At 63.3% G+C, this 15,162-nt stretch overlaps 1 protein-coding gene across 1 annotated transcript; it reads left to right on the forward strand.

Annotated features, from left to right (window-relative positions):
- The first annotated feature begins 9,499 nt into the window (after positions 1–9,499).
- PHF24 (PHD finger protein 24) lies at positions 9,500–14,302 on the forward strand. Its single transcript, XM_059725340.1, has 7 exons — positions 9,500–9,946; positions 10,378–10,563; positions 10,909–10,987; positions 11,432–11,634; positions 12,822–12,988; positions 13,180–13,269; positions 13,882–14,302. Exons 1-7 carry the CDS (start codon positions 9,575–9,577, stop codon positions 13,976–13,978), a joined length of 1,194 nt encoding a protein of 397 aa, XP_059581323.1. The 5' UTR covers positions 9,500–9,574; the 3' UTR covers positions 13,979–14,302.
- Positions 14,303–15,162: the final 860 nt, after the last annotated feature.

A 15,162-nucleotide genomic window follows, 5' to 3' on the forward strand; every position in this document is an offset into this window, starting at 1 on the left:
CCAGGCAGCTGATGCGATGAGCTCTAGCTGCCACCAGCCCCTGCTGCTTGGCACCCGTTGCACGGCACCGTCTGGAGCCCCTTCTCCGCCAGGAGAGCGCCCGGCCCAGATGGCGAGCCCACGTTCCCGCGGGCGGAGGCGCCACGGGACGGGGGCGGGGGGCCTGGAAGCAGCTTGACAATGCAGCTTCGCATCCAAAAAGCCCAGCACGACCCTTCCCTCCACCCCCCCAGCGCCAGCCAGCATCCGTCGCTCTTTGCCCCATCGCCCTATGCATGCCCCACATGCGCCCTGCACTGCACTGCATCACACGTGTGTGTTGCAGCGTGCCAGCACCCCTCTGTGCATGCACATGGCAGGCCCCAGAGCTCCTTGCTACCGTCAGCTGCCCCATGCCAGCCAGGCCTGGAGCAGCAAAGGGCCCTGGGGAATTGCCCCTGGGGCAGAAGGGGTGCTGGGGGTTGATGAATATCTGCCCTTCTAGCTCCCTTGAGGCTGGGCTGGATTTGGGGTGGAAAAGCTTCCCCCCGGAGCTGCCAGGGAGCATGGACAGACTGCACAGCCCTTCTTAGGAAGGGCCCTGGCTCCACCTTGCTGCTTGGACAATCACTTCCCCCTCCAGCTTTGCTCCCAAGAAAGCGTGTGCCAGTGCACACACCCCAATGCACACACACACACACATGCACACCCACACAGGGATTCATACCAATACACATGCACACACGAATCCCCTTTCCCCAGTGCCTGTGCACGTACACCCTGGCAGCCAGGCCCGTCCTGGCAGTATCCCAGAGACGTCCCCCCACCCCATCCCCAGCACACAGGGCCAGGGTGGCAGGTCCTCCTCAGGCTGGACGTGCAGGCATAGTGGGGCACAAAGTCCCACAGCCTGGTGCCAGGTCCGTGCCACAGGCAGCCCCAGTCCCCGCCAAGGGGAAGCCAAGGGGTGATAGTTTTAGAGGAATCATAGTCCACGGGACCCCGGGCACCAGCCAGGGCTGCACTGCGCCAGGCACTGTATGTATGAGACAAGAGAGAGAAGATGGTGACACTGAGGCAGGGGCAGGGGGGCTTGATGGACACCCCTGCCCCTTCAGCTCTGGGATGAGGCCATGTGCAGGGCGCTGGCACCAGCCTAGCACTGGCAAGAGGCTCAGGAGGGGGCATTGCATTCCCCATGCAGTGCTGGGGTGCTGCACTGCAGGCACTGGAGTGGAGGGGGCACAGTGCATAGGTCTGTGTGTGCTGGGGTGCAGGGGCCACCTGTCCCAGGGGATCCAAACCCAGTGGCTGTTTCTGGAGTGCAGCAGGGACAGGCCCAGCCAACTGCGCTGAGGCATGAGAGGCTTCTACCCAGCCAGGCCTCAGTTGCCCCCTTCCACCCCAGAAGCAGACGTAGGGCAGCGGTTGGGAGCTCGGGGTGTACCACTGGGGATCCAGCTGCCCCCAGCCACAGCCCGGGCAGAAATAAGCCTTCCCACCACTCCCTGATGTATGGACGTGTGTCAGTGTGCGCATGCCTGTGCACACATGCATTAGCGTGTACATGCACTGGTGCATGCGTATATGTGTGTCCCTGTGCATGCACATGTGTGAGTGTGTGCATGTGCATCTGTGCACGCATGTGTGTGCATTGATATGCATCTGTGCATATGTGTGCGTGCCTTTGTGAGTACATGTACTGCTGTGTGCGCAGTGGCATGTTTGTGCACATACATATGTGCATAAATCTCTGTGCGGGCGCACATGTGTGCGTGCATTGCCCTGGTCAGTCTCATGCATCTCCTGTCCCAGCCTCACTCAGGATCCCCACACCTTGCTCCACCCCTGCCCACGGCCCTCCTCCTCCTCAGCCAGCCCTTCCTCCCAGGCGGTTGTGCCAATGCCTACCCAGAAGGCTGAGCATGCACCAAACTCATTGTACGTGTGCCCCTCCCCTGCAGTCGCTCTCCTGGGCACACCCGGCTCCTCTGGCTGGCACGGAGAGAGCCCACCCCAGCTCAGCAGGCATTGCCTCTTGGCCAGGAAGAGGTTAAAGCTCTTCCCCCTCCCCAGAGGGGGGGTGCATGTGGCCGGGGGTGCACGGGGCTGGGGGTGCGCGGGGTGGGCTGCGAGGGACCAGCCTGACCTTGCTGCCTGGCCGCAGTCCCTGCTCTCTGCAGTGCTGCAGGCGGCTGGGCCCAGAAGCAGCTGAGCCGGGTGGAGGGAGGGGGATTTGGGGGGGGGGCAGGATGTCGCAGGTGTCTCCCAGCCCACGTCACCCCTTTGGTCCCCCACGGGGAGGCGGGGAGGGCAGGGGGGTGGGCACGGCAGGCGGCACCCGCTCCGCTCCAGAGCCCTCGCTCCTCACTGTACGTGTCTGTGTGTGTGTGTGTGTGTGTGTGTGTGCACACACGCCAGACGCAGGCACCGCTCAGCATCCTCCTCCCGCATCCCTCCTCCTGCTGCATCCATTCTCTGGGTACCACGGCCCTGGGTGCGCCGTCCCCGGCGGGGCAAGCCAGGGGCCAGACGAGGGCATCCGCCTGGACAAGAGGATGGCCCCATAGGTCTCTGCCTGGCAGCGTCCGGATCCTGACAGGTGAGGGGCCGGGGGTACGGCGGTCCCTGCATGTGCATGCACCCGGGGGGGCAGGGGAGACTGCAGGGAGAGGTCACTTTGCCCCCAGCCGGGTGGTGGGGGGGAACTCCAGTGCTTCCTTGCGGCTGCAAAGATTGCAGAGGGGCTCGGTGCGAGGGCTGGAGGCAGCCGCAGCGGTGTCTGCACCCCTGGGCAGGGTCCCCCGGCCCCTCTCCTCGCGCCGCATCGCCTCCCGGGAGCCCAGCGGAGCAGCCAGCGCCCCGGCGCCAGGCAGGGTGTGGCTGCCTGGTGGTGCTACCCCCCCCTCCCGCCAGCATCCCCCCACCCCGGCCCCAGCCCTAGTGCCCCATGGGGCAGGTGCAGAGGACTCTGGGATGGCTCCAGAGGCCTTTCTATAAGCCCTTAGCATCCCACCTGCTTTAACCCCTTTTTGCCCGCAGGCCACGTCTGCTCCCGGCACAGCTTCTCGGGGCGTAGCCGGGTGATGCATCCCCAGCCCAGCCGGGCCAGACCCCCCTCAGACCCCAGGGAGGTCTTCCAGTCTCACCTCCCCTGCAGCCACCGTCCCCAGAGCCTCTCGGGGCTGGGCCAGCCGTGGGGTCGCAGGGCTGGAAAGGGCGTGCGAGGCAGGGAGCAGGGCGGGTGGTAGCTATTCTCCCCACCACGCTCCCACTGCTTGCTGGGGGTCCACATAGGGCAGCCTGGGGGGAGCCAAGGGGTTTTAACCCCCCCCCCCCCAGGAAAGGGCAAGAAGCTCCTCCAGTTGCAGGATGTGGATGACACATATGGGACCTGCTCCTGCCCCGAAGCAGACCCCCGCATCACCAGCCAGGCCCCTGGGGCACAGAGCAGGCCCCCAGCCCAGGCACGGAGCCGCCCGGCTGCAGGGGCCATCAGCCTCTGCCCAGAGCCACCGGCTCTTTGCACCCCGGGGCAATCCCAGCGGGGAGGGCCGGTGGGGTGAAGCCTGCAGCCCCCCCACGCTCCCAGCCCTGGAGACGCCCGTCACGTTGCTCGGTGCCTGACGGGGAGCAGACAACCCGAGCCGAGCAAAAAGGGATAGAGCCAAGCCAGCCCCAGCCCCAGCCAGCTGCACCCCGGCCCCCTGCGCCCCACAAAGCCCCCTGGTTATAAGGAATCCCCGTGGCAGGTGGGGCAAGGAGGCAGTAGGGGGTCGGCGCTGTGCATGGGCCGGGGCAGGGGTGGGGGGCTCTGGCTGTACAAATGCAACGTGGGGCAGGACAGCTCCAAGCCCCAGGGTCTGTGCCGCACCCAGCCCTGGGTCCTCTGCCTGGGCAGCAGCTCAGCTCCCCCGCTCCCCCTAGATGTGGCCTGGGGCTGGGGGTCCCAAGGGGACCAGACCCCTGGGTGCCCGGCACGGTGCAGATGGACGGACAGACAGACCGCCTACAGCACACGGCACCGGGACAGGGACCGGGCCCTGCCCGTGACTCTGCAGACAGACACATAGCAGCGGGGGAACGGGGGGAGGACCTGCAGCCTGGGCTGGCTGCATGCAGGGCCCGATGCCGATGCAGGGGGGGGGGCAGGGATAGGAGTACTGGCATATGCAGGCTCAGGGAGCCCCCAGCCCCTCTCTGTGCCTCAGTTTCCCCTCTGTGGTATGGGGCGGGGGAAAGGGAGAGACAGGATCCAGCCTGAGCCCATGGGGAGAGCTCCCAGCCTCTGTTCGGCTTTGCCCCATCCACCTTAGGGCATTGCATGGAGCTAGGCAAAAGGGGCATTGAGCCAGGCCCCCACAGATGCAATCCCTGGGGATGCCCCGTCCCACCCGGCTGGCCGGAGTCCAGGGGCTGCAATGCTGAGCTGGGCGGGGGCTGCTCCCGGCCTGGGGCTCTCCCCGCACCCAGGACCTGCCCAGCTGCGGCCTGGCCGGGCCCTGGGGAGAGGAGAGGAGCTCAGCTGGGATGCACTTAGAAGATGCAACCCGCTAAGTGCTTCTAATCCCCGGGGAGGGAAGGGATGGAGCCGCCCTCATCCCGGCCCAGCAGCCAGGGGAAATGGCGTCGTCGGGAGGGGATGGGCAGGAGCTGGGGGGAGGGGGCCGGACGCCTGCACCATCTGCTGCTAAGAGCCTCGCGCCCGGCTGAGCGCAACCTTGGACAAGCCCTGCCACGGCACCAGCCCATGCCCAAATTTACCCCGAGGGGTGATCTAAAATTAGCCCCTGCCCCGTGCCAAGGACGAGGCGGCCGTGCCCACGCCAAGGTGAGCAGAGGGTACTGGGCCCAGTCTGGTATCTGCCGGCTGGCACCGAGGGCCCACTCCTCTGGCACAGCTGGGTCAGGGCTTGGCTCTTCCCTGGCCTTTTGCTGTCGCTCGGTCTCAAGGCACCTCGCCCTGGAGGCCGCGGTCACTGAGAGCAAGGAAATGGAGGCATGGGGTGGCAAAGTGAGTTGACCGGGGGCACGCAGCACATCAGTGGCAGAGCTGGGATGAGCCCGCTGGTCTCCAAGCCAGTGCTCTAGTCTCTCTGTCTCCTCAGGTGCAGTGAGAGGAGTCTCGAGTCCGGTGAAGGGGGCTCAGGTCCAGGTTGGTTGGGAACCGCTGGCGGCTGGGCCAGGCACGGGGCATGGAGGGAGCCCCTTCCCCCGGGGCACTGCCTGTGTTACTCGGGGCACCGCTCAGTGGGGGCCCATTGCTCTGATTCAGAGGGCTGGGAGGAGGGGTCCTGTCACCTTCCTCGGCGATACTGCTGGGGTACTGCTGCTGGGACTAGTGTTGCTGCCACGTGAGGGCCCATCGCTGTTCCCAGGGGCACTGTTACCCCAGTACTCTTGCCCGGGGCCGTGGTACTGCAGCACTCTGGCGTCGTACAGGGCCCTGTTCCTGCTGGTCTGGGTACCGGTGCTGTTGTTCAGAGCACCAGGGCCGTCGTGCAGGGTGCTGGGGCCGTGCCTCTGGTACTGGTGCTGCTACACTGCATGTTTGTGCTGCTCCTCAGAGTATAAGTGCCATGAGTCCAAGTGCTGGTGCCGTTACTCATGATGCTGGTGCCGTTGTTCGGCGTGCTGGTGCTGTTACCAAGAATACTGGTGCCATTACTCGGTGTGCTGGTGCCAGGATTCAGAGTCCTGGTGCCACCGATTGGGTGCTGTGCATCGCTCCGAGCACTGGTACTGCTACCGGGAGTACTGATGCGGTTACCTGGAGTAGCAGTGCTGTTACTCACAGAACTGGTGCTGTTACCAGTGCCATTACCTAGAGTACCAATGCCATTCCTTGGAGTACTGGTGCTGTTCCTTTGGGTCCTGGTGCTGTTGCTCAGAGTACTGGTGCTCTTCCTTGGATGCTGGTGTCGTCGCTCAGAGTACCGGTGCCATTGCTTGGGGTGCTGGTGCTGTTATTCCGGGTGCTGGTGCCATTACTCAGCGTGTATGGTACTGTTACTCGAGGTGCTGGTGCTGTTACTCAGAGCACCGGCACTGGTACTTACAGTGCTGGTGCTGTTACTCAGGGTGCTGGTGCTATTACTTGAAGTATTTGAAATACTGGTGCTGTTCCTCGGGATGCTGGTGCCGTTACTCAGGGTGCTGGTGCCATTTTTGGGGGTGCTGGTACTCAGTGTCTGGCACCGTTACTCAAGGTGCTGCTGCCATTACTTGGGGTGCTAGTGCTGTTGCTCGGGGTGTTGGTGTCATTACTTGGGGTGCTGGCACTGGTCCTCAGAGCACTAGTACTTGGGGTGCTGGTGCTGTTACTCAGGTACTGGTGCCATTACTCGGGGTGCTGGCACTTTGGGGTGCTGCTGCTCCCACCTCTCCCTGCTCCAGCGCCCAGGACCCAAGTAATACACAACCTCCTGGTGCAACACAGCCTAAACCACCTCTGAGACCCTGCCCATACATGTGTGTATGTGTGTGGGTGCACACCCATCATGCACGCCCCATGGTGGTACACAGGCCTACACACCCCTGTGTATGATGGTGCACTCACAATACACATGTGCTCACGTGTTGCATATGCCCTGACAGGTGTGTGAGTATATATTCACACATGCAGGTATATTCTGGAGGAATAGACATGTGTGCAAATACACCCGGGTGGGCGTGTGACTATACATGCCTCAGTTTGCAGTAAGGCATGAACCCGCACGAACAGCTGTGTGTGTGGATCCATGCCCATGCACCTGTGTGTGTGTGTGTTCACACGTGTGCATGTGCAGCCATGTGCTAGAGAACATGTGCATACGTTTGTGTGGGCATGAGATGCTGCTTCTCTGCACGTGTCCCTACAGGGCTGGAAGTCTCTGTGCACGTGTGTGTGTGCATGGGTGTGCATGTATGTGCATGTATGTTGGGGGGGTTCTCCACCCACAGCGCGTTGGACCCTCACATCTTGCTTCAGGAGACACTTCCATCCGCAAAGCAGGGATAAAAGGTGCAGCCGCTGCCCTCAGACGCCCCATGCTCCGTCACGAGTCCTGCGGCTGCTTCCAGGACAGCGCCGTGGTGCATTTCAGCCGCTAACGGTGTCCGGCTAATGGCCCAGCTATGGGCTCTCCCGGCTCATCCTCCCACAAGGGGCCTTTGGGCTGCCGGGGCCAGCTTCCCAGAGCCGTGATGACCCAGGCCCCGCGCTGGTGGACTTGGGGGGACAGCAGCTGAGGCACTTTGCTCTGGAGGCTGCTTTAGACTGGTCATCCCAGTTTCCCCAGCCGTGTACGGGCCCCCGGGCCAGAAGCCTGCGGAGTCAGCGTGGGAGAGATGGGCTTCGGTTGGGCGCAGTCGCCAGCGCTGGGTTCAAGTGTCGTGAGACGTGCAGGGAGCGGGTCCATTCGCACGGTTTCCAGCCCCAGCTCTTGCTCTGACTGCCCAAACCAGGGGCCTGGGTGCACGCGGCGGCTTCTCCCCATGCAAAGTGCTTTCACCATGCAAAGGAGCTGCCTTTGTGCCGTGGGGGGAAAAATAGCCCAAGCTCTCAGCCACCCTGGTCCTTCTTCGATATCCCAGCCTCCTCGTCTGCAGGGGTCCAGCACAGGTCTCACCGGAGCTGTAAGCTGGGGCAATTCCCCTCCCTGCTCCCCTGTATCCCTGCAGGAGCCATCAGCCCTTCTTGCTGCACCATCACCCGGGGCTCAGGTCTGCTCTGACCCCCACAGAGCCACTCTCCCCAGCTCCCTGTCCTGTCCTACTTGTGAAGTTAGGGGTGTGGAAGTGCATTGGGCTGGGGTGGTCCTGAGCTCCCAGCGAGCCCTCCTTGGCCCCCTCCAGCAGCCTCGGTGCCAGCCGCCCTGCCTCCCATGGAGGTTCCCTGTTGCCAGCAACTGTTCGAGGGCTGCATTGCCCCCCTCCAGCAGCTCCTAATCCGTCCAGCTGTGCTCTGCACCGGACGGCGCCGCTCGTTACTGGGAACATCTGTGCACTGCAGCTCTTAGACCACGGCGGAGCGGGCACCGGGATGCGACTCTCCCGGCGCGGCCCTGAGCCGGGGGGATTAGCAGGGCACAGATCAGGGTGGCTCTGATCCGGAGTGGGAGCAGGCATATGCAAGGGCATGTGCGTGCGGGTGTGCGGTGTGGGGTTTAGCGTGGCACCTTGCTCGGCGTGTGCGTGTGTTTGCGTGTATCTGGGTTTGCACGTTACCATGTGTGTGCGTGCATGCACGTGTGAGTTTGTATGTTGCCTTTCATGTGTGTTTCGTGTGTTGCATTTGGGTTTGCACATTTCCTTGCTCTGTATGTGTGTGTGCATGTGTGCATGTGCACGCGTGCGTGTGCATCTGGGTTTATATGTTGCCGGGGGGGGGGGGTTAAACATTGCCTTATATGCATGTGTGTACATATGGGTTTGCATGTTACCTTGCTCTGTGCATTTCTGGGTTGGCATGTTGCCGTGTGTGTGTGTGTGTGAGTGTACATGTGTGCACATGTCTGGATTTCTGCATGGCCTTGTTGTGCACACGTCTCCCTCAGTGTGTTCGTCTACCTGCAGCTGTGTTTCCCATGTGTTACACAAGCCCATGTGCAAAGGTGTGTGGACACGTGGGCCTTTCTGGGCCCGGTGGCTGTGTGCAGTGTGGCTGCGGGTGTGCTTGGGAGCAGCAGCCTGTGAGCGTTGAGGTGCATCTGTGCGGGACACAGACACACCTGTGGTACCTCTTGCACGCACGCCTGGGATCCCTCAGACACTCCTGGTTGTGGGGATGGGGGCAATGGGCCCTTTGGGGGGTCCTGGCCCGAGGCAGGCTGCATTCTCCAGGCCATGGGGTGCCATTTTAGTTGCTCCTGCCCTCCATCTCCCCCAACCACCACTGGAGTCAGTGCAGAGCCCGGCAGGGCCCCAGCGCATCGCTCACCTGCTAGATCCACGGCTGGGATTTGGGGTTTCCCTGGCAACGGGAGAGGAAATCGATAGCACCCACAAGCAGAGCCGAGAGCACAGGAAGCGGGCAGTGCTCCTGGGGTGCGCCGCAGCCTGGCAGCAGAGGGGTGGAGGACCGCATGTGCATGCACGTGTGAGCGTGTGGCTGTGCACACAGGTAGGTGTGTGCCTGGGTGCATGTTTGCCTATGTGTTCATATGCGGGCATGCACACACGTGTGCAAGTGCACCAGTTCATGCATGCAGGATCTGTGCATGGCATGGCTGCATGGTTTTAAGCATTGCCAGGCCTTGGCCGCATTTTGGGGTGGGGAGAGCAACTCCTGTCTAAAGAGCATGCCCCAGAGCTGGCTGCATTTCAGAGCATAATGGGTGACACCTGTCCAGATAGCTGGTGGAGCCCACCCCAGAGCTGGCTGCAATTCAGGATGGGGAGAGGGACTCCTATCTAAATAGCTGGTGGAGCAAACCCCAGAGCTGGCTGCATTTTCGAGCTGGGTGCAGGGTCCGTGCGTGGCACTGCTGTGCAGAGTGAAGCACTGCTGGGGCTTTGCTGGTGACAGCACGGGGAGGACTCCTCCCTACAGAGCTGAGATAGCGCACCCCAGAGCTGGCTGCTTCTTGAGCCGGTGCCCTCTCCCCGCAGAGCCATGGGGGTGCTGATGTCACGGCGGCAGACGGTGGAGCAGGTACAGAAGGTCAGCCTGGCCGTGTCGGCCTTCAAGGACGGGCTGCGAGAGCGGCCGGCCGCCAAGCGCAAGGGGGAGGCGGTGGCAGGGCCACAGCGGGGCACGCCGGAGCACGCCGTGCAGGAGGTGACTGAGGACGAGGCCGCCGGACCCTCACCGCGGCCCGAGGCCAGCGCCAACCGGGCGGCCTGGGAGCGGCTGCGGGACGGGCGAGGCGTGGAGCCCGAGGAGTTCGACCGCGCCAACCGCTTCACGCCGCCTGCCTTCGTCCGGCCCACGCGGGAGCTGGGGGACGACGAGCCGCCCGACATCAGCCTAGAGCGCCGGGAGCAGGTGGGCTGTGGTGGGCGAGGGCACGGGGTGGGGACCCGAGGATGGAGCCCAGCATGTGGGGAGGGCAGCGGGGTCAGCCAGCCAGGGGCATGACCCAGCTCTGCTCGCACCTGGAGGCTGCTGCACCTCCCCTGCAGCTGCTTTGCCCGGGATGGGGGCTGCTTTGAGCCCATGCATGCAGGCAAAGCCTGGCACTGCCCGCAGGAGACATTCCTGCTTGGAGAGGCTCTTCCGCCGGTGACAGGCGCCTGGATGGATGGCCGGCGTGGAGGGCTCCCCGGGGGCTGTCGTGCCTTGCTATGATCCAGTGCCTGGGCAGAGCTGGGACAGTCCCAGCGGCGTCCTGCCAGGCTCCCCCAAATGTGGAGCTGGAGGGGGGCGCCTGCGGCATGGGCCCAGGCGGTGACACCCCCCATGCCCACCCGCGGCAGGTCACCAATGACGAGATGTGCGAGATCTGTGAAGTGTGGACGGCCGAGAGCCTGTTCCCCTGCCGGGTGTGCACGCGCGTCTACCACGACGGCTGCCTGCGCCGCATGGGCTACCTGCCCCAAGGCAGCGCCACCGAGCTCACCGAGACGGCTCACACCGAGACCGGCTGGAGCTGCTACTACTGCGTGAGTGCTGCACCCCATGGGGCACCCCCACCCGCCCTGGGGGATCCCCCCGGGCTGTGCCAGGCCGAGGGCAGCAGGAGCCCTAGTGTAGACAGTGCTCTGTGGCTTTCCCTGGCTCTGCTGCGGGGGTGCTATGGGGACGGAGACGGACACCCCAGCCCCCAAGGGATCCCCTGGTCTCTCAACACTTTCCGGCTCCAGACCCCTGGCCATGACAGTGGTGGAGAGGCAGCCCCCGAGTCCCTGGCCCACGGCTGGTGCCTGGGGGCAAAGAGCCATGGGGGGGTAGGGGCGGCTGCTGCCCCACACTTCTTCACCCCCGTGCCCCCTCTCTGCCCCATTCAGGACAACCTCAACCTGCTGCTGACCGAGGAGGAGATGTACAGCCTCATGGAGACCTTCCGGCAGTGCCACATCATCCCGGGTGAGTGCCGCCCCCGTGACCCCGTCCCCCTCAGCTCCAAAGCTGGGCACCTGCCTGCCCTGCCTGGCATGGCCCTGGTGGGTGCATGGAGCTGCAACCCCCACTCAGACCCTAGATAAAAGGTCTCCTAGTGCTGACAGCCGCGGGGAGCGTCTCCTCTCCCTCCAGGGCTCTGGAGCACGGCAGCCAGGCCCTGCATGCGTGCCCATGCTGCATGCACGTGTCACGCGTCTGCAATACGTAGAGGGGAGAGAAGCAGGTGGGAGGGTGTCTCCAAGGAAGCCTCCAGGGCTCAGCTTTTCCAGCCCCCCATCAGCCTGCACAAAAGGGGGGTCCCCAAAGCTCCTCTCTGCAGCGGAGGTGCCCAAGGGCGTGGATGGTCTTGAGGGGAGCAGGGCACTGGTCCCAGCCAAGGGTGCTGACGGAGCCCGGCGGCTGTTGCAGACACCTGCCTGACGCTGGACGACTTCCTGGCCTACAAGCACCTGGTGCACAAGCGCCAGTTCGAGCGGCCCATGGGGGAAGCCCAGGAGGAGCGTGCCACCCTGCAGTTCGGCGCCCTGGACCCCGACAAGCGGGGCCACGTCGAGTGGGCCGACTTCCTGTCCCACGAGTCAATCCAGCTGCTCCAGAAGCTCCGGCCGCAGGTACAGGGCAGGGGCACAGGGCTGGGGGTGCCTTGGGGAGTCCCGGGGCTAGGGAGGGAGCCCCAAGGGGCTCAGCTGGGGACCCGGCTCCTCTGCTGATGGGCACAGATGCCAGCAAGCTGGGTCTGCCCCAGGATTGGTGGATCCCTGGCATGAGATAACTGCCTACTATTGCCACCCACCAGCCCAGGCCTCTCCTCCTCATGGCTCTGGTGCTGGGGCCCTGTGTATGGACATGTCTGGGTTTGCACGCTGCCTTGCTCTGTGTGTGCTCACGTGTGCGCGTGTTGCCTTATTCCTTTTGTTGGTGTCTGGGCTTGCAAGTTGCCCTGTGTGTGAATGGCTGCCTTCCTCCGTGTGTGCATATGTGTGCACATCTGGGTGTGCATGCTGCCCTTTGTGTCCGTGTGTCTACATCTGGGTTTGCACATTACCTGGCTCTGAGTGTATGTGTGTGTCTTTTTGCATGTTGCCTTGCTCTGTGTGTAGGATTCTGGGTTTGCATGTTGCTTTGTGCATGCATGAGTGTACATCTGGGTTTACATGTATCCTTGCTTTGTGTGTGTGCACATCTCTGCACGTGTGTACATGTGTGTATGCATCTGGGTGTGTATGTGTGCGTGTGTATGTCTGGGTTTGCATGTAACATGGCTCTCTGTGTGCATATCTCTGCATGCTGCCTTGCTGTGCGTGTGTATGTATATGAATGTGTGTGCGTGTCTAAGTTTTCATGATGCCTTGCTCTGTGCACTCATGTGTGTGCATGTCTGCATGCTCATGTTGCCTTGCCCTGTGCATGTGTGAGTGTGTGCATCTGGGTTTGCATGCTGCCTTGCTCTCTGCGTGCGTGTCTCAGTGAGCCCGTCTACCTGCACCGGCTACCCATGCGTGGGTGCGGAGGCGTGGGGACAGGTGTGCCTTTCCAGGCCTGAGTGGTATGTTCACGTGTGCACAGTGTGACTGTGAGCATGCTTGAATGCAACCGCCTGTGAGCCAGGGGGTGCATCCGGATGGGAGACAGACACTCACGCGGTGCCTCTGGCACACGCACCTGCCAGACCCTCCCGGAGGCACCATGGGCCTGGAGGTGTGAAATAATACCCCTCAGGCCCCGTCTCTGTGGCATGGCATGGTAGGGGGCCCCAGGAGCCCCCGCCAGCACCCACCCTGCCCTCTGCACCTTGCAGAACTCGTTGCTGCACCTGCTGACAGCCAAGGAGCGGGAGCGGGCACGTGCCGCCTTCCTGGCCCTGCCCCGGGACCCCGACGGGAGGGTCAGCCAGGCCGAGTGTCGCCGCGCCCAGCTCGCCTGGTTCCGCAAGCATCCCCCCGATGCCCCGTCCTGCAACGTCAGGTCAGTGCCGGAGCGCCGTGACCCCCCCTGCCCCCCCCTGCCCCCCCTGCATGTCCACCTGTGCCATCCTCCCTGGTGCGGCTGGGTAGGAGCCGGCGCATTGCCGTGCATGGGCATTTGCTGCAATGCTGCCATCCCAGCCTGGCACCGGGTGCATGTCCTGTAGTTGCAACGTACCCTGTTCTCTGCAGCATCAGCCACGTGGGGCCCATGTCAGAGAGCAGCCCCAGCAGCGCAAGCAGCAAGAGCCAGGACAAGGCCCCGGAGCAGGAGGAGCCCAGGTGAGTGCAGCCGGGGTCGGAGGCAGGGGAAGGGGGAAGCAGGTGTTCCCTCTGGAAGATGGGCCTGGCCCCTTGCAGTCGTGACACTGCCAACCTCACAGCCCTGCCGTGTGCAGCAATTTGCAGTCACCAGCCTAACCCTGGGGAAACAGAGGCATGGCGCCATTCCCTGGGGAAACTGAGGCATGGCGCCATTCTCTGCAGCCAATGGAGCACCTGAGGACTGTGCAGGGCCTGATGGCTGGTGCTGTAGCCGCCCGGCCCATACAGCCGTGGCTGGTGCCCGTCAAGGCAACTCGCCCAGTGGGATGTGGCCGCATCCAGCTGTGCCCTGGGGCTGCCTGTCCGGACACCTGGGTTCCAACCCCTGCCCCGACACTCACCCACTCTGATGACCTCGACCACATCCCTTTGCCCACCCGTGCCTCGGTTTCCCCATCCGTGCTGATGATGGTGGAGGGCAGGGGCCAGAGCCACTGCTGCATGCATGCTCCCTGCATGACCCGCTCTGCCGGCCACGATCCTGGGGACGGAGCCGTGGGCTTCAGGCTGAGCCGTCGGGACGGGGGCCGTGTGGACCGGGAGCCTGACCTCCTGTGCTCTCCGCAGCAGGCTCGTGGACTGGCCGTCCTTCCTGAGGGAGAACGTGGCGTACATCCTGGCCGCCCGCCCCAACAGCCCTGCCGTCCACCTGAAGCCGCAGGTGTAGAGGCTGCCGGGGAGCGGGACGTCCCCCCAGCCCCGGACGTCGAGGCCAGGCCAGCGCCCAGCCTGGGACGAGCCCGTTTTGTATTAGCCACGCTCGCGGCCGGCCGGCCGGACAGATGGACGGCTTCACCCTGGACCGGGCAGGGCACAGCCTCCTACCCTGATGCCCGCCGGGCTGGGGCATTTGGACCAGGCCCCTGTTCCCCCCTGCACACACGTCAGCAGACTCCTGATTGGCTGACAGATGGCCACGCCCCCACCCCACAAGCACATGGCCATGCACACAGCCCTGCTGCGTGCTGCTTTCTGATTGGCTGGGGGGAAACCGACCCATGCCGTTCATCTGACTTCTGATTGGGTGCCAGAGGGTAGGACGCTTATGGTTTTACAGTGTTCTAGTTTCTGATTGGCTGGGAAAGGATCGAACGCAGACAGTCTTGCAGGTTTCTGGCTTCGGATTGGCTGGGAGAGGACTGAACGCATATATCTTGCAGCATGCTGGTTTCTGATTGGCTGGGAAAGGATCGAACACACGGACTTGCAGCTTCCTGGTTTTTGATTGGCTGGGAGGAAACCATCACATCCATACAGTTCATCAGACTTCTGATTGGCTGAGAGAAGGCAGGAAGCTTACGGTTTTGCAGCATTCTGGTGTGTCATTGGCTGAGAGAGGACTGAACACATGTGGTCTTCCAGCGTTCTGCGTTCTGATTGGCTGGGAGAGGACTGGACCCGTAAATCTTGCGGCATTCTGGCTTCTGATTGGCTGGGAATGCCGATGTGGCCCCATCACCTTGCCGCGCTTCTTGGTCTCCAGTATAGCCATACCCCGTGCCGTGCCATTGCTGTCGGACAAGCAGCCGTGTCACGATGTCCTGGCCGGACGCTGCTGGTTGCTGGGGCTGACTGGTACCGGGGCGCCGTGCCCCCGCCCCACTTGCCCCCTGGCCACCTAGCCGCTCTGCCGGGGGCTGTTTCTATCACTCCTTCCCCCGGGACTTGTGCAGACACCCCAGGACAGGCCCCACAGCAGGAGGGGGATGCTCTCCATCTCCATCTCCATCCTCTCCCTCATTGCCCTTTGGGTTTTATCAACCCCGCCAGTCTTCTCTCCTCCAGGCTAAATAACCCGGGCTCTTTCGGCCTCTCTTCATCAGTCTTGCCCCCCCAGACTCCTAATCGTGC

Source organism: Alligator mississippiensis, chromosome 3 (genome assembly GCF_030867095.1).
Source record: "Alligator mississippiensis isolate rAllMis1 chromosome 3, rAllMis1, whole genome shotgun sequence".
Classification (NCBI taxonomy): Eukaryota; Metazoa; Chordata; order Crocodylia; family Alligatoridae; genus Alligator; species Alligator mississippiensis.

Coding starts and splice junctions, on each gene's coding strand:
- PHF24 (XM_059725340.1), top strand. CDS start 9,575: ATGGGGGTGCTGATGTCACGGCGGCAGACGGTGGAGCAGGTACAGAAG. Junction 9,947..10,377: donor GCCTAGAGCGCCGGGAGCAG/GTGGGCTGTGGT, acceptor CACCCGCGGCAG/GTCACCAATGACGAGATGTG. Junction 10,988..11,431: donor GCAGTGCCACATCATCCCGG/GTGAGTGCCGCC, acceptor CGGCTGTTGCAG/ACACCTGCCTGACGCTGGAC.